The 26,670-nt window shown below is 41.2% G+C and overlaps 1 protein-coding gene across 1 annotated transcript; it reads right to left on the reverse strand.

Annotated features, from left to right (window-relative positions):
* Positions 1-7,715: 7,715 nt before the first annotated feature.
* On the reverse strand, positions 7,716-26,283 carry LOC115017005 (low-density lipoprotein receptor-related protein 2-like). Its single transcript, XM_029445165.1, is given in 28 exon segments — positions 7,716-7,861; positions 10,507-10,615; positions 10,776-11,079; positions 11,675-11,911; positions 14,711-14,818; positions 15,291-15,416; positions 15,515-15,719; positions 16,338-16,472; positions 18,025-18,252; positions 18,413-18,661; positions 18,925-19,089; positions 19,221-19,422; positions 19,516-19,699; positions 19,834-19,864; positions 19,866-20,047; positions 20,524-20,710; positions 20,912-21,105; positions 21,585-21,714; positions 21,916-22,145; positions 22,288-22,503; positions 23,015-23,179; positions 23,394-23,516; positions 23,740-23,919; positions 24,191-24,406; positions 24,548-24,814; positions 24,977-25,168; positions 25,294-25,526; positions 26,159-26,283. Coding segments are annotated over 28 exon segments (4,986 nt in total). The 3' UTR covers positions 7,716-7,798.
* Between the last annotated feature and the right edge of the window lie 387 nt (positions 26,284-26,670).

The raw sequence follows: 26,670 nt of genomic DNA on the forward strand, positions 1-26,670 counted from the left end.
ACAGGAAAGCAGGTGTCGTCATTGTATCGCCCTCATGGCAGATCCTTCTTGTTCCTCATCGTAACAGATACATTTTATACACAGATCAGTCTCTCAGTCTCTGGCCCAGCTGAGTTTAGTAAACACTGAAGCTGATACCATCATGTCACTGGATCACAGAAAGAGGTTAGAGAGGCAGGGTGCATGTTGTTGGTGTACACAATACTGTGGCATTCAGTGCTTATATATAGCACATTGGTATGTTGGGGGTTGTGTTCAGTCTATTTGAAAGCTGGTGAACAAACAGCACAATACACACGGAACAAAAAGTGTATGTGTATGATACACAAATCAGTGCCTCTACAGATCAGCTTGTTCCACATTTGCAAAGCTACGACTGTACAGAGCCAACAATACAATATGTAAAACATGGCTGCACCTACCAGCAGAAGTTGTATTTACGAGAGACTAAAACAAAAGCAGATATATTCAATTGTCTTTTGACATGATTATTCTGTAACGATAGCTTGTTGTGTTTATTTTTAAAGTGTACGGTGCCATTCATGACAGGAGAGGAATTTTAAAATGAAGCAAAACAGGTTCTGGGAAGGTGTGCGCACATCAGTTTCAGGTTTTGACAGATCATTTCTCGTCAGTACACTTATGTACTAAGTTGCTTAGCAACAATGGATTACTTTTATCCTTCTCTGAAATAAAATGACGCATTTATATTTTCAAAAACTTGTCAACAGGTGAACATTTATTATCTTCTGTCAGCCTGACCATCACTACCTACAGAGAAGAATGACAAACTTTTCAGCCACTTACGATGCATTTATGTACACACATGCAGTATTTGTACACACACCTGGGCACACATGATTAGACCATCATTCAAATATCTATCTATGAGCATTTCAGTTTGAAAACATGAATTATTGTGTAATCCAGCAACACAAACAGAAAGACATCGTAAAAAAGCTGCGTCTTGCTAATGCTTGTGGGTATCAATACAAAACGGCATTTAAACATAATAATTCAGTCAGTGTAGAAAAGAAACGGAAAATACAGCATTAAAAAAAGCACTCAACAGTGGCTACGTTCCTCAGAGTATCTAAAGATAATGACAAATTAAATCTGGTTCAAATCCCTGGTTCCCCCCCCCCCCCCCCCGTGTGAAATGGATTGCTGTCAAAAGTATTTTTGGTTTTTAACAACTGTACGAAGTCGCTCCAGCGTTTAGTACAAAACCATGGCAGCTGGAATCATCCCTTCAGCAGCCACCTGAGCTTTCTCTGCATTTAAAGGAATTTTTAAATGCATTATTTCCCTAAATGACAGTGTTAGGACACAATCAGCGTATCTATGGTAACAAGCTTCTGCATATATGAAATGTGATAAAGGAATACAGTTTTACAGAATAGACAAATCCTGACATTTGCATTTAAACTACAAACTTTAGTCCAGTCATTTCATTGCAAAGTGATTCAGTGTGTGGAAAGTCAAAAATAATGCACAAAACGCCAAAATGATTGCATCCCCTGATGAGATTGATCGTTACAAATTCAGTTTATGTTTAATCATTATTCTTTAGCACTAGATGTCACAATAACTCATCAAAATTCTATAAATAACTAAATATTAAAGTGAACACACATACAAAGCTGGTGATGGTTACAGGGCTTTACACAGGACATAAAACATTTTTATTGCACTAATAAGCAAATAATGGTTGTGACAAAACCTCATTCCCAAACAGTTTTTCATGCATCAATTTTCCTTCCTTTTTTTTTTTAACGTATCCCTAAATGTGTTGTAGAGCTGGAAACACCACAAATGTCGCCCACAGCTTCAATAAGCTGCAAATCCAGCTCAATATAATACCAGTGTGATACACATGTCTGTAAACACACCGTCAGTCATCTGGCTAAATGAACAGCTTTAAAACTCTGAGATACGTAATCCATAGGTCCTCAATGAATCACGTGTTTGGGGATATGCTTTAAAAGTTACATTTTTCGGTCATCAAATGATACATGAAAAACATGCTTACTGCAGTGAAGTTGTGTCACCGTTAAAGCTCTGTTTCTGAGAAGGTGCACAATCAGTCGTAGAGGAGCCACTAGTCAGCCATCGAGAAAGAATGGTGGATCTTTTTCTTTTTTTTTTTACAAAATTCAACAAACTGCGCTGGAAGCGTGCTGCAGAAGAATGCTGGTGGAAGTTCAACAATGCCATGGTTGACCTAGTTGAGAACGAGAGAGTCATTGTTTTTTTCTGTCTGTTATGCTAACAAAAAGGTTCAGATTTAGACACAAGGTGTCAGCAGGCTGTGAGTTAAAGGTTCCCTGTGGAGTGTTTGACCCCTTGTAGTGCTGTGGAGCATTGTTTGAAAGTTTTGGCCCCTTTTTTGTATAGTATATACGGGGGAGCAATTCACTTCCTGCCATTACACATTTGACACATACGCAGCAATGTGCAAATAAAGGCAGTGAAGAAGAACACTGCTAGTAAGAAAACATGGATGTAAACAATATAGTTATTAGAATTATTATTTTTTAATCCCTTTGTAAAAAATGTATGATAAAAAAATGCACTCGTCATTGTTTGTTACATACAATGTGTGTTGGTGATAATTACTGTATGTGAACACGACGAAGTACAATAGCCCACAAGGTTTTAAGGTGTTGTAATTCACTTTTGTTGTAGTAATATTTCCTTAAATTAAATAATACTTTTTCACACTTCACAAATTTGGTAATAATAAATAAAATAAGAATTTTGGAATAGTTCCTCCAAAATGCCTACCCCAGATATAATGGAGATTTACCCACATTACACGACGATGTTGTAGCCATGTGCTGCTGCATGATGTCTCCTGTTGACAGACATAAACACAATATTAATTTGTGAACATTTCTCATCTTTTGTTAATGTAATTGAACGCACAGAATATGAACAAACACTATTTTAGCACATAGCAACCTCTATAATAGACATACCAAATACTCACTTGAGGCAGTTTTGAACAGCTGCCTTCGTTGCTCGTCTATCATTCTTTGGTTACATGATGAAACCTTTCATTGTCTTTCATTAGTGGAGACATGTTTACAAATGTAAATAAAATCCTGCTTTTCAGTGCATCACGAATAGTGGAAAAGTCACTACTTTCTTAGTCTATTCAGCCAAGGTGACTATCACTGCTCAAGCTTGTTATCCCATTCTTCTTCTTCTCCTCTTTATCACAAACCACACAGCTTCCTGTTTTCCAGGAAAAAGAAGTGTTAAAAGGAATATTCAACACTTCGGGACAGTGCACCTTTATCTTTTCTATTCAAGAGTGAGATGAGAGGATCAATCTCACGTCTGGTGCTGGAGTCATGACGTAGTTCGCTTGCTTTAGCACAAAGACAGGATTGTGGGGAAATTAGCGTAGCTATGCCCAAAATATACAGATTTCTTAGCAAAACTGAATTTCAACTTTAAACGAACATTACACAGCGCTTTAGACCTTTAGTGGTTGTTGTATACATGTTTTTCACTTCAGCCAGGCTAGCCGTTTCCCTCCGCTTCCAGTCTTAATGCTAAGCTAGGCTAACCACGCCCTAACCGCAGTGACGTCATCCTTCTCATGTCACGGTCAAATAGAAAGCAAATAAGCGTTTTTCCTAAAAAAAAAAAAAAAAGGTGAAATAATTCCCCTCAAGAACAGATATTTCCGTACCTGTTCCTCTTATTTTGCTTCTGCCTCATCTTTGCGATGAAGAAAGCCACAATCAGCACCCCGAGGATGACGGCCAGCACACTCAGAGTCAGCGGTACACTTAAGGCCCCGTTGACCGTGTCCTCGCAGAATTCTCCCCGGTAGCCCAGCTCACAGGTGCACACGAGACCGGTGCCGCCACCCGGTTCACCCACACAGGCACCATGGTCATTGCACTGAGTCTCTCCACAGGTCGGCAGGCTGAAGTCGATGCCTCTCAGTTGGGGAGGAGGGAAAGAAGTGGCCATCGTAGAGGAGGGAGTGGAAGCAAGGGAGGAAACACTGGCCCGCTAAAGGAGGGAACGATTCATGGAGTAGGAGAAGAGGAGATTATAATGGTAGGAGACCACACCTTATAAAACACAAGGTAAACATGACACAGCCTTTTCTGTAAGATATATCATATGGCTGTGCTGAGTCACCAGTCAAAATGTCTGCAAGTTTTTTTTTTTTTTTGTTGTTAAGTCTGTTAAGTGTTAACTTGCTGAAGTTCTGTAACTGCAACATTCAGTTAATCACTTTTCTTTAGCAGGGGGAAATACACTTTATAGAAATAAAGGCGATCAGATACTTTCCCATCAACCAGTGATTCTTACTTCATCACATTTTATGAATATCTTTCTCCCCTTTGCCAACTTTAATTTGGTATTCAACCAGTATGGTGCAGTTTTGGTGGCTGGAGTGATTGCATTGTGCCCAAACTAACATTGTATAGACTGTGCTGCCTTCAGGTCCCCGACAGAAATGCTAGAATTGCTCGCTTTGTATGCAAAAGAATAATGTGAACATGTATGACAGGGACAGTCAAGATTTTCTACGGCATGAAGGCATCAAGTGATTTTAAATATAAATGGATCCCATTCTCATCATGTGACCAAACTTTATATAATCCCCCAAAACATAAACATCCGTTTCTACATTTCTATATGTAAAACACCAAAAACACAAGCTGTGTGTGAACAGGACAATTTCCTCTGCTCGTAAACAGTAAACAGACTACAGAGACCAAAGTGACCAAAACAACTACAAAGAGATGTAAAAAGAAAAATAATTATAAAATAGACCAAAAAAATTACAAAGAGACACAAAATGACTCCTAAAGGACACAAAACACAAGGAGAAAAACAATTATATAGTCTGTGTGTATCAGTTGCTGTGTGGTGTCTCGCCCTTAGACATATTTTACTTTTAAATCATCACATACAAATGACCAAATATGCCTGACAGCCTAACACATCAGGAAGTGTAAGAAACTTTTTTTTGCAGTTCTTTCTACATGAAAAACACAAGGAAATAATCCTCAGCAACACCAGTCGTTTCATAATCAACAACAGCGACATAAACCCAAAGGGAGACAGACCACGCCTGAGCCGCTTATTATCAACTCATAACTCCTATTAAAGAAACATCAACCTTGACCTAATGACAAAACAAATGGCCCGTTAAAGGGCACTGTAAGATTCAGCTGAACCTAAAACAATGCACCAAATGAAACTGCACAACACATTCACTTACATACTGGATGGATGGATAAAAATATTAGGATAAAATGTTACTATAACTGCCATGTTGTAACACAGCCTCCTGCCGTATAAATAGATCAGTGTGGGAAAAGTCACTTCCGAGATAAGAATGAGCATTATGTAAAGATATGCAGCCCGACAGGTGATAAGTGGTGATGGTGAAGATATGTTACTTCTCAAGCATCTCGTCATTCAGGTTTTCGACCAGCACAGCAGGATTCCATCGACTTCGGGGCAGGTTTACAATATAGTGAGATAGGCAAGCAGCATATCAAAATACGACAAAATGAAAAACATTCATACTCACAGAAGCAAAGAACGCAGAACTGGCGTCATAAAATGCACGCTGTGGAGTTTCAACTTGTGTGATCCAGGTGTGTGTAAGCTTAAGGTCCTGGGTCAATGAAAAAGAATTTCCTCTTTCAGTGAGGGAATCTGCAACAAAGGGAAGGAGGGAAGCGGAAGAAAGCCGAGACCTGTGAATACCTGCCTCCTTTTTTTGCCATACACACACACACACACCCCCTCCCTCTGCCTTATCTTTAAATGGGGTTGAGTCATACAGTCTTGCTCACACAGAATATATGCGACATCTATGTAGCAGCTTTACATTTCATAAGGAGTGTGTAAACTAATCTCATGCTTCAGTTATTCGCAGCAATCAATGCTCTGGCATCCCTGGGAAACCTCATTTGAGACCGTGTCTCATAAATAACCACACAGGACACCAAATTACACAGAAAAACAAAAGTACATAAAATGTGTAAAATAAATTAAACTGGCATTCATTCCAGCATTTTAAACACATCACTGTTCATGAGAATTGGATGCTGAATAACCAACGGAAACACACACACACCCTTTCTGTACCTAAGAACTATTATACTGAATGACAGGAGGTGTGTTCACCATTCAAGTGGGGGAAGGAAGACAAGTTGGAGCAAGACAAGCAGATAAGACTCGTGTCTGTAACGCACAACACTTAATCGGTTGCGCAATCGTCAGAAAATGCTTTATAGTGGATTTCTTAGGCCTAAGGGAAATTAGTTTTTTTGGTTAAGGCTTGAAAGTTTTAGTTTAGTGACATGAGATGGCAATGTTGATCTGTTCAGTCCAACAACTACTGGATAGATTACATTTTGCACAGACATTCCTGGTCCACAGAAGAAAGTAAAACCCCTCCATTACCAAATTGGTGATGAACAATAAGTCGGCAGTGAGTGATGAGTTCACTGTCACCCAGCTGTGGTTGGTCAGTCAGAGGGGGGCGGAGCTAACGCAGCAGACTCCTCTTCAACTAGCGCGTGTAGCGGCGTAGAAAACTGTTTTTTCCTAGCGTTGGGAGTTAACAGTTAGTGGGGCTGAACGAACAAAGACAAGCGCGATGACTACAAACGAGTTGTTTGCATGCTTGTATAAAGTCTAAATAGTGGGACTTAAGTTTCACCAATGGATTGCAGTAATAGACCCAAATGTGACCATTAAATGTCCAAAGTCAATACTTTGACCTCCTATTACAGTTTGAGCTGCAGTTTGGCTGATACACAGGTAGAAGTGCCAAAACAAAAAGGGATGTTTCATGCCAAATGTTTCTGGAACTAAGAATGGGGAACAAAAAGGGAACAAGAATGTCACAAGGAAGCATTCGATCAAAACTATCAGACTACAAAGGGGCTGCAACAACATTTTGGCAGCACGCATGAACTGAAAGGAGAGCTGTTCGGATGAGGCAGTCACACACGAGACAGTAAGATGACAAGCACATAGGCAATTGCAGAAAAGCGCCGTTAATGAAAACACCGAAGCAGTGTCACCACAGCAGCATTATTCAGATAACACGCACAAATAGAGGGCTGGAAACAGGAAGTCACATCAGAAGCACTGAACAATGACCGACAGGTAAAGACGGAAAGGCATGAAGAGATTGAACATGGTGACAAATCAGCCTCCGACTGGAGGGTCGTGATGGGGAAATATCATAAAACCAATTAAACTATCAATAACGCAGCAAGTTAAACCACATCCTCGCCTGCTTTTAACATGCGACAGATGTCTAATAAAAAAAATTAGAAGAGAAACTCAAATTATCTGTAAACTCTTAGTCACAATCTGAAGGTTTGTGTTTTTGCCAAAAAGAGCAATATTAAGATAATTTTATATTTGACACAAAGTTGTCTCTAGTTCATCATTTAGCTATAGAGGTAATGTATAACGAATCCTTTGACCTTTCTCCATCGTGTTATTTTGTGGCCAAACTGCAAAATGTAAAGAGAAACTACAAACTAATGAAAGCAAACAAAAGAATCTTTGCTTATAAATGATAAATATATTGGAATATAAATCAGACCCGTTTTTAGTAATAAAAACCTTAAAGCAAAATGAAAATCTGAACATGAGAACTTTCAGAAGTTGTTGCGCAAGTTGGAGATTAAAATGAGCAGAGCAAAGATTTTTGGTTAATCTTTTTTCACTTTTATTGCACCAAAAGACAGTCCATCAGTCACTGGATGACATATTTCAGAATATAAAACTTCTATTTGAGCTGTAAAGACTTTAACGCCAGCGGGGGGTTCTTCACATCTGAGGAGTCCAGCTCCTGGGGAGAAGAAAAGATTAGCCCTTAGTTAATAAACTAATGAAGGCATCTCTTACTTTAGAAATATACCCAATAAGACCGGCCCATCTGAAAATGTACTTGATAAATAAAAGTTGTAGAAATCCCTCCACTCTAGTTTTTATTCATGAAGGTTAAGCAGAACTAAATTGTCGTCAGAATACATTTCATTATATACTGATAATCCTGTATTGTAAAAAACAGGAAAATTATAATGCCACAGTAAATAAAAAGTCGTGCAACCTTTTGGCGAGTTCTTGAGACGCAACAGATTATTATTTTAGAAACTTGCAGCCTTTTGGCAAATTAAATTAATTTGTAAAGGAAATTCAATACTTCTATAATAAAATAGTATTCTGTATGTCTAATTGGTCTAAAGGTTACTCAAGTCTGATTAGAAAGAAATCAAGAATTTAAGTTAAGATTATTCTGTCTTACTACAACTATATCCCTCTATCTCTCCATATCTCCACCTCTCTACCTCCTACAGAGCTCTACCTCTACATCTCCATCTCTCTACCTCTCTACCTCGACATCTCTAGCCTCTACATCTCTACCTCTACTATCTCTACAGTCTACATCTCATCTCTCTACATCTACAGCTCTCTAACTCTACATCTCTCTATACTATCTATACATCTATAATTCCTTAAATCTATACATCTATTCTATCCATCCATCTATATCTCTATCACTACCTCTTAAACATCTATACCTATACACAATCTCTATCTCCTCTACATCTCTCTACATCTACAGCTTCTACATCTACATCTCGCTACATCTACATCTCTCTACATCCTACATCTCTCTACATCTACATCTCGCATCACATCTCTACATCTACATCTCTCTACATCTACATCGTCCATCTATCTATCCATCTAACATCTATCCTACCATCTACTATCCATCTACATCTATCTATCCATCTACATCTATCTATCCATCTACATCTATCTATCCATCTACATCTATCTATCCATCTACATCTATCTATCCATCTACATCTATCTATCCATCTACATCTATCTATCCATCTACATCTATCTATCCATCTATCTATATCTATCTATCCATCTATATCTCTATCTCTACATCTATATCTCTCTACATCTCTCTACATCTCTATCTCTCTACATCTCTATCTCTCTACATCTCTCTACATCTCTATCTCTATCTCTCTACATCTCTATCTCTCTACATCTCTATCTCTCTACATCTCTATCTCTCTACATCTCTCTACATCTCTCTACATCTCTATCTCTATCTCTATCTCTCTACATCTCTACATCTCTCTACATCTCTCTACATCTACATCTCTCTACATCTACATCTCTCTACATCTACATCTCTCTACATCTACATCTCTCTACATCTACATCTCTCTACATCTACATCTCTCTCTCTACATCTACATCTCTCTACATCTACATCTCTCTACATCTACATCTCTCTACATCTACATCTCTCTATCTATACATATATCTATACATCTATATCTATCTATACATATATCTATACATCTATATCTATCTATCCATCTATATCTCTATCTCTATATCTATCTATCCATCTATATCTCTATCTCTACCTCTATACCTCTACATCTCTATCTCTACCTCTATACCTCTACATCTCTATCTCTACATCTATACCTCTACATCTCTACATCTCTACATCTATACCTCTACATCTATACCTCTACATCTATACCTCTACATCTATACCTCTACATCTATACCTCTACATCTATACCTCTACATCTATCTCTATCCATCTATATCTCTCTATCCATCTATATCTCTCTATCCATCTATATCTCTCTATCCATCTATATCTCTCTATCCATCTATATCTCTCTATCCATCTATATCTCTCTATCCATCTATATCTCTATCCATCTATATATCTCTATCCATCTATATCTCTATATCTCTATATCTCCATCTATCTATATCTATATCTCTCTATATCTCCATCTATATCTCTATCTATCTATCTCCATCTATCTATCTCTATCTCTCTCTATCTATATCTCCATCTATCTCTCTATCTCTCTATATCTATCTATATATCTTTATCTCTATCTATCTATATCTCTCCATCTATCTATCTATATCTATCTATCTATATCTCTATCCATCTATCTATCTTTCTATATCTCTATCTATACCTCTATCCATCTATCTATATCTCTATATCTCTATCTCTATATATCTATCTCTATCTCTATACCTATCTCTATACATCTATATCTCTATCTATCCCTCCATCTATCTATCTATCTCTATCTATCCATCTATATCTCTATCTATCTCTATCTCTATATCTCTATATCTATATACATCTATATCTCTATCTATCTATACATCTATACATCTATATCTCTATCTATACATCTCTATATATCTCCATCTATCTATATATCTATCTATATCTCTATTTATCTCTATCTATATATCTCTATCTGTCTATATCTCTATCTATCTCTCTATTTATATCTCTATCTATATCTCTATCTATATCTATATCTCTATCTCTCTATATCTCTATCCATACATACGCCACATTAATGGTTCATATACTTAAATTAAGAATCTGATTATTTATCCAAATGAAATTACCTCGGACTCTGAGTCGTAGTTTTCACATGGCAGGCCCATGTTGGCCATCAGCGTTTCCTTCTCTATGGATTTGCGTCTGATGGACGTCCAGGTTTTCCTCACGGCTCTCCTATAGAAACAAGATTTAAAAAGCCAAATGTTAGTTTTCTGTATAGGTCAGAGTTGCGTACAAAATAATTTTGAAGTGTTTTAGAAGTCCACGGTCTCACTCATTTTCAAATCGAATGGCCAGGGTGCAAAAGAAAAACACTCTTCCTCATGCTCAGTACCTTTTAGTGAAAATAAAAGCAACAGACACCAACACGGCAACGAGGCAGAGGACACCGAGGATCACAGCCACGTGGCTTTTTCCAGCTTCTGCCTCTTGACAGGACTCTCCCTTGTAACCAGCCGTACACTGGCAGCGAGTCACTTTGCCTTCTGTTACGCAGTTGCCATGACCGCTGCAGCGCTGGAGATCACAGGATGTGGCTTTTTTAACTGAGAGAACAGAGTTTTTTGGGGCTTTGGGTAAAGGCAAGGAGGAAGAATAGGGAGGGCGGCCATCACTGGGTTTGGAGTTTGTGTTTGGACCTGAAGAGAAAGGCAATGTTAGGGATTATGATACACTATTAAAGATGTATCGCCATTACTTGCTAAGATATTGAAACTGATGTTCATCATATTATTTATTACTATACACTTATGGAAACCTCAGGAGGAGCCTTTCCCCTGTTTCCAGCCTTTGAGGATTAGAATGGTGAACTACTCGTTTAACTTTATCTCATAGGCAATATAGTACTAAACTAGAAACTATGTTTCGGGACTCTACGACTTACAGAGCTTCTTGCCACTCGGATATTCAATCACATCATATGATCTTTTTTTCTCAGTTATTGTACAGTTAAATATATTTTCCCCCAAAACTGTACCAACCAAACCTTTACAAAACAGTTCACGTGATTTCGGGTACTTCTAAAAAAATAGAATCAAACATGGGGCCTATAATAAGAAACATTTAGGGTAATATTTTAACATGTTAAATTTAGTCCAGAGCTTAACTAAACAAAGTCATACCTACTGAGGAGGTGAATGAAACATCAACACGACTGATGGGATTATTCTGACATCTCATCTACCTGGCTACAGTTCCTTGTGTTGGGTAATAAAGATTTGGATGGAAACTCACAGTCCTGTTCATCCGACTGGTCTGGACAGTCCATGTGTCCGTCACAGAACTTGCTGCTGCTGATACACTTGCTACCGTCAAAACAGGATTCTTCCCCAGTGGGGCAGTCGGGGAGCGCAGCACAGGAAGTACCATTGGTGGCGTAGAAGCCCCGGCCGCATTTACACACGTGACCTCCGGGATAGGGCAGGCACAGCTGGACACATCCCCCGTTGTTCTCGGAGCAGCCATTAGTTCCTGGAGGAAATTGGTAAAAAAGAGGATTCGCAAATTAAGTAACACAAAACTTTTGCCATTTCTGGCAGGAAATCAAAGTGACAGCTTTTCACACCTAAAATAAAGCACGAGGGAAAATGGAAGAGACTGAATTCTCTTGATTAATGGCTGTCCACTGAATTTCAAATAAATAAATCACTTATTACCAATTTATCTCAGAGTGTGTCGTATGCTGTACAGTCTGTAAAGCCCACTGAGACAAAAGTGTAATGTGTAATATTGGGCTATATAAATAAATTTGATCTCACATTTAGATATCACTTCTTCTAGCCTGAAACAGCAATGTGGTTACCATCTAATTGAGAACTTTCTTCTGAAAGAGTTACAGCATTTATTGTTTATTTTCTTTTATAGGATCCTCATTAACATCATCTTCCTGGAGCTTCTTATTGTGTAAAACTATGTTAAGACGCACTTCTGTTCATCTGTAATGTCCTATTGTGGTTAAATAGGCTCCTTGTGTCTACATAAAGTAGCTTGTATCATGGGAATAAACATGGCAGACAGATCTTTCATTAGACCTGCTCTCATGTCCATCAACAGTTTATGGACTAAGCAGGGCCTCCTGGCTGTGTTATTATATCATTTGCTTTGGCAGACTGAGAACATGCGCAACAGGGGTGTGTCGCCATTGGATGAATGGATAATTGTGAAAGAAGAAATTGGGCTCGTTACTTAAATTGTTTTTGAAATATTGTGCAAAGACTTCATGTTGACATTTAACTCATGCACAGGCTGAGAGTTTCAATATGTATAGTCAAAGATTCACAGTATTTGTATGTGCGCGGTTGTGCTTAACCAAAATATCACTTCAATTCTAACAGACTGATAACGCAGTGGTCCCCAACCACCGGTCCGCAGACCGGTACCAGTCCGTGGGTCATTTGGTACCGGGCCGCACAGAAAAATTGAATAAAAAAATATTTTATTTTGAAAGAGGTTTTATTTTGAAAATCACCGGCTACATCCATCTGTGCGTCTGTGTCTCTTGACACGTGTCTAGACGCTCGTCTCAGTCATGTGATACTTTACTTCAAAAACTAAGCCCACAAGCAACAATGAGAGGAAAACAAACGTCTTTAAAGAGCTTTTTTGGAAAAGGGAAAAGACCCAATGAGGAGACATTTAAAAAACAATATCAGGAGTCACTTAAAATACGTGTTTATCACTACAGGTGATTCTCATGTGCCGCTCTGCATAATATACAGGCTCGCAAATGAGGCAATGAAGCCTTCATAACGGCTTCGCCGGCACCCGGCATTAAAAGACAAGCACTGGGAGTTTTGTGAAAGAAAAGAATATGAACAAGAAGGACATAAACAATTACTGATGGCCACCACATCAACACATGAGTGCACGGAGAGCGTCATACTTAGTGACTAACTAAGAGAAGAAACCTTTTACTATTGGTGAAGAATTTATCCCCCTATATTGGACCGGCTCGTTGCAGAGACACAAGTTCAGGGCTCCCACTAATTCAGCGTAATGGTGAGTTTTTTTATGCACTTTATATTTGTTCTTATACCGGATGTATCATTTTATTTCGTCATATTTACCCCCCCCCACTTTGAAGGCCGGTCCGTGAAGATATTGTCTTACATGAAACCGGTCCGTGGCGCTAAAAAGGTTGGAGACCGCTGTGATAACAGACTTCATTCTAGCACGACCATTCTTGTGTCTTGTAACGTTACAATATCAATGGCCTCTTCAGTTCTTCCCAAAGTAGTTCAAATGGCGGTGCATTTCGGATTCAGATACTGCTTTACTGGTCATGAGGTATATTCATTAGTTATACATGCGTTTTGTTATTAACATTAGCAAAAAAACAAACTGCACTTCGAAACTGTATTTTTTCGAATGTATGCTTGGACTGCAAGAGTGCGCGACAGCTCAGGAGAATAGTGTGTTGAGCTCAACTCATTATCTCTCTACACTCACACTCACACTCACACACACACACACACACACACACACACACCTTGCCAAGCCCTGTCTCTCTGCAGGTATCACATCACTGCCATCTATTCAACTCAAACTGAGCCTTTCATTCTGCCCTCAGTGTCCGATAACACTTTTCTGCTTACTGCATTCAGAAACAAAAAGCAAAGTAGAGGTGAAAAAAGAAGTGTACAAGTGTGATGGAGTAATTCCTGACTTATGACTAGAAAACTGGTTTGGTGGGCTTGTTTTCCAAATTAAGCCAACAGTGTGCTGCAAGCCTGTTGGTTAGCATTACAAACCAGGGCAGGAAATAATGCATCATGTGAAAAGGATTTCAGTGTTGACAAGCCACTTTCACAATTTCACCGGTCAAACTAACATTATGTTTTTGATCCGTCAGAATCTCCACATGGTGCATGTTATGATTGCACGTGGTTGTGACATCAGCTGTGGTAAATTAGCACTATGGTGCCATTCCCATCAATCCCAGTCTGTTCTGGAGTTTTCTACATCCTGTCGTGCCTCTCCTGCCATCTAGTGGCCATTTGGGAGTCTTCCAATTCTGTGAAGGTCTGTAAATCTGCCCATCTCAACTATGACCCGCATATATATAGGACAGCTGTCAGTACAAGTTCTCCAGATTGTATACGTTTAGCATTCTAGTAATCCCTGCAGGTTTTCTTTCACCTGCCTGAGAGCTGTTAATCTATTTTCCCATTTGTTTTATAATAGCTTACCTCCCTGTTGCATATAGTAGCTGCTGACCAAGTCAATGGCTTTTTACTCAACCGGCTGTGTTAAAGCTAGATAGACACTCACCAGACTGACTGTCGTTGCTGTAGGCTTTGACTTCCACCACGCTCGTCTTTGTCTCAAACCACAGTTGGTTAGACTGGAGGCCGTCACTGAACCACAGTTTGTTTACATCTACAGTTTGGAAACAAACAAAATTAAGCAAAAATTCTATAAAGCATAAAAATAAAAAAAACTACTGAAGTTTCTACAGAACAAAACAAAACAAAAGCTACTGATAATGTGGGTAGAGAGGAAACGTGTGTTCATTAATCAGACTGAATATAAATATTTGAAAGAAACAGGTCTGATGGAGAGGAGAGGTACTGGTGATTACAAGTGGATGTTTAAAGATGTATAACGGTACAGATTGCAGAGAAGAGGTTGTCTAAATAATTAAATGTTACATTAGTCAGCAGCCTGAAGGGAATGAAGACAGATGAAACGCAGGTGAAAGCTAAGTTGTACGATAAATTAACTTCTACAAGCAGAACTAAACATGTCATTAGAGTGGAATAGAAGCCCTAAGACTTCCCCGGAAGACACTGTGGGTGTTTAAGTGGGAATGACTGTTGTCCACCTCCACACTCTTGCTGTGCTTCCTTACCTTTGTCCAGGGTGACCCAGAGGAGGATGTTCCCAACGTGTGTAAAGGAGATGAGCAGACCTGACCGGGTTCTGTACCGTTTATATCCCTTTCCATCCACTCCAATAGAGCTGATAACACCTTCCCCTGGAGGAAACCGTAACCACACAGGTAAACACAGGCAGACCGAAACAAACACAACAATGTGTTCTTATTAAGTAATCAAGTATTTTTAGACTCCTCACCTGTGTCAGCCCAGTAAATCATGTTTGGATCTTGATTGGAAAAGACCACCGTGGTGGGGAGGATGGATTTCTTCCACAGTACCGCTTTGTTACGGCCATCCATCCAGGCGCAGTTCACCTCGGTCTGGCTCTTTCCCCCTGGCATGACTATCGCTGTGTAGCAAAGTCGTCCCGAGGAAGGATGCAGTGCAATGGACGTGGTGGCCTGAGTGGATGAACACGACCTCGGTTAAGTTTAACCAGGAATTCAAAATAATTGTGTCGGGCAAGCAAGGAAAGGAACTCAAAGAAATGTGAGGGGACATTTGTACAATATGGCTAAAAGGCTCCTGAGGAAATCCAACAATGGCCGTCAAACATTTCAAACCCCCACAGCAGGCACTTACATGGATACCGCAAAACTAAAATTACTGTACAGTATTTGTGAGTTTTGCGGTCGCTGCATTTGTGAAGTCCAGTACATGCAAACATCTGCAGACTAAATTAGTTCGCAATCATTGAGACTGAAAACACATCTTCAACAGATTTAAATAATCTAAGATCTAGATTGTGGAAAAATTACAGCTCAACAATGTTCGTTTATTGTCTTTGTCTTTTTAAGGTTTTGTAAAAATGCCATTTATCCTTCTTGAACTAACAATTTGAATGCAGGAGGCCTTTTGTCAGGACAATCTCAGATGGTCCACAAGAGAAAGAAACTGCAGCAAAGTCAAAAGAAGATGTAGGCAAAGTTAAAGAAACAAGTATGCAGGGAGGAAGGAGTTATGGAAATTCCAGAGGTAAAGGAGATGATGGATGAGCAGTGAAGCAGAGCCTACTTCACCTTCAGTGATCCCTGCAGCAGTGAGGTGGTGTATCCGTTGAGGTGGGAGGTCACATGAAGATCAGGCCTCGCAGTGCTGCTCCAGTAGAGGTTGGAGGTCACCCAGTCAACTGCCAGAGCTGTGACTGCATCATCCTTGTGGGACAGAGAAATTTAGTGAAGCTGAATAAGAGTCACCAATTGTCAACCAATTTAAAATTTCGATTGTCCAAGAAATTAATTCCACATAGAACAACTACTACTGAATTTCCCTCGGGATAAATAAAGTATCCATCTATTAACTCAGGAACCTATGGCTCTTTCGATGACGAGATATGGCTCGCAGACAATTTTTAACAAATAATTATACCGTGTCATTTAAAGTAAAACATTTAGTAACGGCTTTTGTTTTAGTTCTCCCCTCTCCTTTCCTCCACTCTGTCTGTAACTGTGTGTGCTGTGTGTGTGTGTGTGTGTGTATGTGTGTGTGTGTGTGTGTGTGTATGTATGTATAGGGGGCAGAGCCCTGCCCTTCGTGAAACAGCAGAGGAGAAACTGCGCAAAGCAAGCAGTTGACCAGAGGTGTCAAACTCAATCACAGAGAGGGCCAACATTAAGGCATCGTTTCGGGGGTGAAGCTTGGAAACTGCAGCGCCCACAGAGTCACACTCTGCCTTGAGTGTGTCTTTACACTGGAGGTCAATCAGCTCTATTTGGATGTTCACATGTGCTGTTTCCACGTCAACTGCAAACGGATTGCTGAGCAGTTCATGCGCAGTCGGGAACACAGCGGTGGAGATGGTTAGTGTTTGGAAGGACGTAGTGACCAAAGTTTCCTTAATGCATCCGAGTCTCCCACAGGCAGCTCGGCTTGGAAAGCTCTCACTGCATCATACATGTCCGTGATCACACGGCCCTGAAGCTGCAGGTTTAACAGTGAGATGCTTCGTTATGTCGCACAAACAGGCCAGCTCACATTGCCACTTTTCGTCCCAGAGATCTGTGATGAGTTTCCCTTTGCTTCCAAAAACGGCCAGATTTCCTCACGCACCTCGAAAAATCTATTCAGCACTTTCCCTCGACTGAGCCATCGCACCGCCATGTTCAGAATGTATCTCCTCAGGAAAAGACTTACATTGACTCTTATAAAGTTTCCTGTCTGTGTTACGGTGCTTATTACATGTTCCATCTCCAGAGCTTCCTGGTGCTCTTTTCATCACATCGCAGGCGCTCCGTCTGTCCCGTCAGTTTGTCCCGGGGCAGTTTCATTTCTCACACACTTAGATACTTCCTCAAATATGTATTTTCCCGTGGATGTGCCATGCATTGATTTAATTACCAAAACCAGTGGGCATTGCCAGGGGGGGCGGGGTAACACTGATAGCGCTTTTAGTACTCAGAGACTTGATGTACTTAAAACTCCATTTTATTAAATATATGGCTCTCAAGGAAATGTATTTAAAATAGTAAGAGGGAAGAAACATGGTAATACTGAAGGTCATGAAAAAGCGTGCAAGGCTTTTTTTTTTTCTTTTTAAATCAACTACAGTAACGGTACATGCTACAATCTTGTTTTATAGCTGGGTTCCATCAAAAATAAGAAAAAAAGCCTCAAAACATGGATTACAAAACAATTTGGGATTAAATTACATTTTCCTCCTAGGATTTAAGAAATTAGGATTTCCTTTGAAAAGCTGCGTATGCCTACCCCCAGCTTTAGGATTTGTCCAGAGGGCATCAGTCCCTGTCTCGACCTGGAGTTGCTCAGTTTCAGCACATTCACAGATCCTTGTCCTGCGTCAGCCACATACACAGAAAGCTCCTGGATGGACACATCCAGTCCCGATGCCTCGGTTACCCCGGGCAGGGCTAAGGCTCGGCCGTTTGGCATCTTTTTCAGAGCAACACCATCACGACGCATGGACTTCAAGTGGATCTACAAGTTAAAGAAGGGTGAGGTAAAAAGAGGACGTGACAAAGATTGAGAAGGAAAGAAAATATATTACTCAAAAAAGGAGAACTTTCTCAGAACTGTTTGGCAGGAATAAAAAGGCCAGCAGGTTCTCTGGTCTTTACACGACAATGGGATCACTCACCTGATAGACTGTGGTAGGAGACAGAAGCATGATGAACGTCGACTCCACAGGCAGAGAGCAGGTCATTTTGTCCTGGGAAAGGAGCAGCCCCTTTGGGCATCGGCACACTGCCGTAGGCCTCACTGGAGCTCCCGGCGACCCCAGTGCTCCAGATTTGTCGCTCGTGGCCGGGGCCAGGATGCAGAGGTGGGAGCAGTGTAGCTGCTCACAGGGGCTGCGAATGGCTTGCTGGGAAAGGGTATGCATCAGCTGGGGAGAGAGTAAACATGCATATCAAAGCTCATAGTTGTCACTTAATACTGTAGACATTATGCCCAAAACCACTTGAGTGTAATTATAGATTTAGCTGTGGGTATAAAATACTGAAATTAAAGGTTTTCCTGAAATCTGGCAACTCTTTCTTAGACATTTATGGTTACAGCGAACAGTGTTACAATCATAAAATATGAATATGTTGACATAACTACGCTCCCCAGGAGTAACAACCACAGCATTAGAAGTTGGAGCCTCACTTTCAGTCCAAATGGCTGCCCTGGTCTCTTCAAAAGAACCTTTTGATCTTTGCCGGTGTTCTTGTCAGCTGAGCGGATGGTTCTTCTTTTCGTGTCGGACCAGAACATCCTGTCATTGAACACCGCCACAGAGAAAGGGCTCGGTGTTTCGGCTAACTGGAGGATCTAGTGAGAGAAGTGTACCACCATCACCGTTCACAGCTGCCAGTCTACATCATTACGAAATCATTCGTTTGCCTCGATGTTTAAACTTTGCGGCCAGTAAAATATTTTTCTCTATGAGCCGACTCGTTTACCTTGACGTTGTCTCCATCCAGAGAGGCCGAGCCGATGCAGCGCAGCTTCTCGTCGGCCCAGTACACCCTGTTGTCCAGGAAGTCATAGGCCAGACTGACTGGCCACATCAGGCCTCGGCTCACCACCACCTTCCTCTTTGAACCGTCCATCCCAGCGCGCTCGATCTGAGGGGTGCTGCCGATCTCAGACCAAAGCATCATTCTGAAAATATTGATTAAGCAATGATCAAAGTTATGGGGTTGAAATTATATAGGGAATAAACATTATATTTTTTAAGCAGGTTGTGCAGTTTACCCTCTGTGTGGCAGCAGGACCAATGAGCTTGGCTGCTCCAGATCTTCGCCCAGGACCACAGTGTAGTCCTGAGATCTCACTGTGGTATCCCTCAGCTTCACAGCCAGAATCTGGCCCACCAGTCCATCCACCCAGTACAGGTTCTTACCAATCCAGTCCACCGCGATTGAATCCGACTTCACTCCTAAAACAAAATGTCATAAAAACAAATCTTGCTGGGTGCCTTAAATCAAGTCCAGTTTTTCTTCAAATCTTAGTTTTAGTTGACCATACAGACATCATTACAACACAACTGTAGACTTCCCGAGACAGCCGTACCTTTGATAAGTGTCCCTCTGTTGTCCTGAGTTTGTCATGTCAGCCCAGCGGATGCTCTGGTAGTCGGTGCTCAGCCAGTAAACTCTCTGGTGAGCCCAGTGATAATCCAGTGAGAAGACTGGCCGGTTGGTAGAGGACAGAATACGCAAGGTGCCACTATGGACTCCATGTAGTAAGAGCTCGGACTGCACTGACGCCAGAAGCAAAGGCTCGTCTAGAGATGGAAACATGACCAGTGAGTTTTTAGAGTAAGTAGCATACATAAGCAAATATTCAACAAAAAAAAAAACTGAAGAGCAAAGATCATTTTGTAAACAAAAACTTAAAAATCTTCCTTTTAACCCATATCTGAAGTATGTATTCACAGGCATTTGATTTGACGAGTTGGTTTGTTTGATCTAAAACCATTCAATCAAGTCCATTACCTAAGGCACTCCATGGTATACGGTTAGACTGATTTACGAACGTGTGGGCGAATTAAAATTTTATTATGCTACAATTGTAGGAAGTATATCATAGTGAACATTTTGATGGCTTGATTATTTGGTAAATTTATACTGACAATAATGTAATTGATGACAGGAACCACTTTCCAAACCGTTTGAACATTAAAGAGTGTTCAGCCCTCTGAGATTTTAGAGTCGGCTGCAAAAAAGCATTGCATTCACATAAGAGACAGACATGCAATACTTTTGGTCTTGCAGCTTTTGTTGTCAGGCTCCATGTAGAAGCCAGGGAGGCATTGACAGACGTAGGACCCGTCGGTGTTCAGGCAGGTGTGTTTGCATACGGCATGTGGCACTGCATTGCACTCGTCAATGTCCACACAGGAGACACCATTGGACTTTAGTCTGAAACCAGCAGCACAGTAACACTTCTGAAAAAATGAGGGGGAAAAAAAAGCAATTTTATGAGCTTGGTTTAGTCAAAATGTTATGTTTCTAGATATATTCGTCCATCTGTGACAGCTGATGAAATACAACATATTTATAAATAGACAAGAGTGAAGTTTGGGACAAAGCACCGCTCGCAGCCTAGGGAAGAAAAATAACTACATACAGATGCGTTCTGTACTGACCGGTCCTTTTGGCGTGCTGACACAGTGGTAGTCACACCGAGGTGCTGACGGGCTGGTACAGTTGTGTTGCACACATCCCGTGCCCTCGTCGGAAGTGTCGACACAGTTGGTAATGCCATTACACACCAGGCGGGAGTCCAGACACTCACCGCTGCCACACTGGTAAAGGTGAGAGGGGCATTTTCTCTGGCTGCCTGTGAAATCAGATGCACAAATAACATTGTTCTTAAGAGGTCTTCTACAGCGATTCAAATACATGTCACTTTATTGGATAGCATGTCCAGAAAGAATTTAAAAAGAAAATGTATGGATATTATGCTACATGAAGCCCTATTGAGATGGTAATGAAATACATTAGGGGCTCTACATCTTGTGCAGCTTAATGTACTTAAAAATGACAGCATGGATGCGTGACTGACTGCCCATTTATAACAAACAGTCTATTAAAGTAGTTTAAAACAATCATTTATAGAGCATGTCATCTCATGAAAATGATATTGCTGATTTCAAATGAACTAAAATTGCAGTCATTTTAAAAATGGATTATCCTTTTATAACGAATCCTATCCAAATACTCCTGAATATTCCTGATGATGTATGACAACAAAAGTGTCTGAATCGGATAATAAACCTGACTGATTCAGGAGCCAGGCAGGAGAGTAAACATGCTCACATTTGTCCTCGTCTGCGCTGTTGTGGCAGTCTTCCTTCCCGTCACACCTCCATGACAGAGGGATGCATTGACTTTGGTCTCCACACTGCAACTGGTATTCCCTGCACTTTGCTGGTGACGACATGCAGTTCTGGATACAAATGACAAAGTTTCAACCACTGATTTCCAACATCACTCAAAAAAGCATTCCCTTTCATCCTCCCTGTTGCCAAGCAAAGCTCCAGAATGAGCACCACAAAATGCTCGAGAAGCAAGGAAAGTCTCCCTCAGTTCTTCCCTCTACTCATCAATACAGATTTACTTCATCTCACTTCCAACTGTAACGCATTACCTTCTCGTCTGACCCGTCTTTGCAGTCGTCTTCGCCGTCACAGAGCCACTCTTTCTGCAGGCACTCGTGGCTGTTCGGGCATCGGCGCTGTGTTGGACAGCGCGGGGGTCTTGTGCAATACAGCTCATCAGAACGGTCATTGCAGTCTGGATATCCATCACACCTCAGGGCCTCAGACACACACTGACCGCTAAGACAGCGATACTGGTTAATCGCACAGTCTACCAAACCTGGGAAGATAACAGAAATGTGGGTATTATCGGCTCTTTGTAGATGTATGTTTTATATTCATCTTGTAGATGCATGTTTTATATTCATCTTACAAATATTTTACACAAGTGCTGGTTTGATCTGTATCTGGACATCACCTACCACACTTTACTTCATCCGACCCATCAACGCAGTCTCTCTCGCCATCACACAGGAAGGTCTCTGGTATACAGCGAGTGTTGTTATCACAGCGCTGTTGGCAGCTCTCAGTCACACTTGAACAACTAATTTCATCGGATTGGTCCTGACAGTCGTTCTGCCCATCGCACACTTTCTCCAGTGGGACACATCTATTCCCGTGAGCACACTGGAACTCATCTGGGGAAGAGGAAAGAGAGTCCTCAAAGATAATCCATTGCATTTAGATCACCCATGATTGACTGAACAACCACACTATCCAGTTCATAAGTTATTTTCCATGTACTGGTCTAACCATGGGTGGGTTCCTGGAACATTGTCAAATAACCCTAACCCTAGCTCTGGCCTAAAAAGAAAATGTATTTAGAAATCCATAAAAAAAATTCACTAAACTTATAGAAAATGCCATCAGTGGCGTCCACTGATAAAACACACGATCCCCACAGACAAACTGTAAAATATAAAGTTAATGGTGCTTTGACAATACGTTAGTTTAAAAAGGAACCATCTACTGTTTAAAATGTCACCATTTGATACACTTTTCCCGATTATAGCTTTAAGCCAATTTGCATTTGTAGTCCCTTTCCAGGTCAAAACAAAGAAACAGTCCTTTAACATTATGCATGACTATGGAGGCATTTTCCATGCAACTGAACAAGGAGATTGTGGCATTGCAATGCAAATAACTAACCTGCTTTGCACCGAGCAGCACATCCCTCTTCGTCTGATCCATCCTGGCAGTCTCTCTCTCCATCGCACACATGGCTGAACATAACACACTCCAGGCCGTCTTTACATGGCTTGAAACTATTGCGGCAACTCAGTGGGGTTGATCTGGCACTCGACTTGTTGGAGGCTGGGCAGAGAGAAAATTATGCATTTAATGAGTTATGAAAACACCCAGTTTAGATTCTGAGAGCTGGGCAAGGAAACAGTCCGGGATTGTTCTTCTTTGATTAACAGATGATGTACAATAAGTTATGTTAGCTTGCTAGCTGAGCAAAGATTATTGGATAAGGTTTCACTTATTGATTACTTTTGCAAAATGTTGTTTTGTGTTGTTGGCTTACAGGGAGCAGTAGGATGTGCTGATTGACAGTGCTTCTCATCTGAGCCGTCGTAACAGTGGGCACGGCCATCGCACACTTCCGTTTTGGGGACGCACATGCTTCGGTCACTGCATAGAAATTCATCTGATGTGCAGGAATAGGAAAAGGTGTCAATTTGAGAATCCGGGATGAGTCAATAAACCAGTAGCGGTTTTGCAAGAAATGGCTACTATAGCACACAGAGAAGTATAATTTTGAAAAGAGTATTCAAGCTAAAGCACTTCCACCATTTCTTTGAAACGTTAACACAGAATCCATGGCATTAGTTTGCTGGATACATAAACTATTGTCATGCTGACTCACTTACCTGGATTTTTGCATTGGCCCATACAATTATTTTCATCAAATCCATCAGGGCAGTCCATTTGTCCATCACACAGCAGGTTTTGAGAGATGCACTGGGATGAATGAGGACAGAGAACCGAAGGAGCGATGCAAGTTGATCCGGGAGTGAGAATAGGAGACTCTGTCGCAGCAGTAACAGGGTCTGGAAAGGAGAAACCTAAACCGTTAAACTCAAAGGTTTAAGCAGGATTGTTTGATAGCTAACCTTAAAAGTAAACCTAAACAAATAAAAGGAACATTAAAAGTAAAAATGTGTTTGTATTCAATTTATTATCAGGCTATCATTTCCATCCCTACGTTTTTAAATCTACTCATGAATCACAGCTTTCAAACTTGTATTGGTGGTAGGAACAATGCAGCTGCATTAGCATCATCACCAGTTGAGTATTTGAAAACTAGGACTGAAGACTTACCGCAGCCCATCTCATCCGTGCCATCCACGCAGTCTTTCTCTCCATCGCAGAGGAATTTATTTGGGATGCAGCGCTTGTCGTCGGTACAGCGATGCTCGCAGGGATTGCTTTTTGTCCAACAGTCCAGTTCATCAGACTGATCCCGACACTGCGACGTGCCATCACACACCTCAGCTTCCGGGATGCACATCTTCCCGTGGGCGCACTGAAACTCACCTGGGGTGGAGAACAAAGAAAACTGCATAATTAGTTGAAACAACATTGCTTTTAATTCACAGTTTGAAGAAGAATTGTATATAGTTCAACAGTCTATCAGATTTCAATGAAACTTCAAAATAAAGTAAAAATTGAAACAACCTTGTTTGCAGGTTTCTTGGCATCCCTGTTCATCAGATCCATCCATACAGTCATTCTCTCCGTCACAAACGTGGCTATATAAAACACACTCTTTTCCGTCATTACATGGCTTTGATCCCACACGGCACTTCAGGACGTTTGCTTGTGCTAAAGGCGAAGCTACGTTTGGGCAGTCCACCTCATCCGAGCCATCCCGGCAGTGAGAGCGACCGTCACAAACCAGACTCTTGGAGACGCAGCTCCGACTGTCTTTGCAGCGGAAGTCAGCTATTGAAGGTCAAAGAACAAGACATGAGCGGTATTGCATCAGATTTGTTCTGTATACTTCAAACTTACATAATAAGAATTGAGGCCATCAGGGACACAATTGCAAAAATATAATTAATTAATTGTTAGATACTCGATATCAAATATAACTTAATTACTTACTCTTGTATGGGCATCTTTTCACACAGTCCTCATCAGATCCATCAGGACAGTCTTTCCTTCCATCACAAAACTGTGTTGGGTTGATGCATAAAGAAGAGTCTGGACACAGAACTGAAGGGCTGTTGCAGGATGGCTTAGTGGGAGGCTCAGTAGATGTCTCGACGGGCAAAGGAGAATCATTTGAGTTGACATCTTCTGCAAGAATAGTAGTGGCAGAGTCTGTTATATTGTGTAATTGTTATCAGAAACAGCAAAGTGTGCTCGTCTACAAAGCACTTTTACATTAATTCCTTTGTAAACCTTTTAATGAAACTCACCACATCCTTCTTCATCAGATCCGTCGGGGCAGTCTCTCTCTCCATCACAAACGTGACTGAAGAGAACACATTCTGTCTCATCTCGACACAGTTTGGAGCCGAGGCGACACCTCAGGACGTTTGCTCGAGCTGCAGGAAGAGTTTCACTCCGACAGTTGAGCTCATCCGAGCCATCCCAGCAGTGAGAGCGGCCGTCACAAACCAGACTTCCTTGGAGACGCAGCTTCGTCGGTCTTTGCAGCGAAAGTCAGCTGTGAAAAGTAAAAGAGTAATCACAGAGAGGAATTTTATCACATTTGCTCTGTATACTTCACATACTGATGGATACTTTGATCCAGAGGCAAATTTAGGCATCCAGTAGCTTAAAAGACATGAGAATACACATCTGCCCCCCACTAAATAGTAAGTACAAAGAAAAAGAAAAAGAGATAAAGGCGGTTACAAATACAAAAGTAAAAATACAGGCTGTTATAAATACAAAATTACACTGCAACATTGACCACTGTTTTTGGTTTTGAACCCACTGCCATCCCGAGAGGAGTTGTACAGTCTTATGGCCAGGGGGACAAAAGAGTTCTTGAGCCGGTCTGTGGAGCAGGACAGGGACAGCAGTCTGCCGCTGAACATGCTGTGCAGAGGGTGTCCAGGATGGATAACAGTTTATCAAGGGTCCTTCTTTCTGCCACTGTTACCAGGGAGTCCAGCTCTGTGCCCACTACAGAGCCAGCCCTCCTCACCAGTCTGTCCAGCCGCCCTGGGTCCCTCTTCTTGCTGCTTCCTCCCCAACACCACAGCATAGAAGAGAACACTGGCCACCACAGCCTGGTAGAACATCAACAGCAGTTTTTTACAGATTTTGAAGTACCCCAGCCTTCTCAGAAAGGACAGACACCTCTGCCCTTTCTTGTGAAGAGTGTCCATATTTGCAGTCCAGTCCAGCTTGTCGTCCAACTGCAGCCCCAGATATTTGTCGGTCCTGACCACCTCCATGTCGACCCCCTCGATGGACACAGGTTGCAGGTGTGGCCTGATCCTTCGGAAGTCCACCACCATCTCCTTGGTCTTGGAGGTGTTCAGCTGCAGATGGTTCGACTTGGACCATCTCACAAAGTCCTCCACCAGACTCCTGTACTCCCCCTCTTGTCCATTCCTGACAGCCGACGATCACAGTGTCATCTGAGTATTTCTGCATGTGGCAGAGCTCAGAGTTGTGCTGGAAGTCAGAGGTGTAGAGGGTGAACAAGACAGGGGAAAGTATCGTCCCGTGGCGCTCCAGTGCTGCTGACCAGTGTCCGAAGTGCAGTGGTCTCTCTGAGGTAGCCCGTGATCCATCTCCCCAGATGTGAGTCCACCCTCATCACCGTCAGCTTATCTCTC

The sequence above is a fragment of the Cottoperca gobio genome, chromosome 12, assembly GCF_900634415.1.
Source record: "Cottoperca gobio chromosome 12, fCotGob3.1, whole genome shotgun sequence".
Lineage (NCBI taxonomy): Eukaryota > Metazoa > Chordata > Actinopteri > Perciformes > Bovichtidae > Cottoperca > Cottoperca gobio.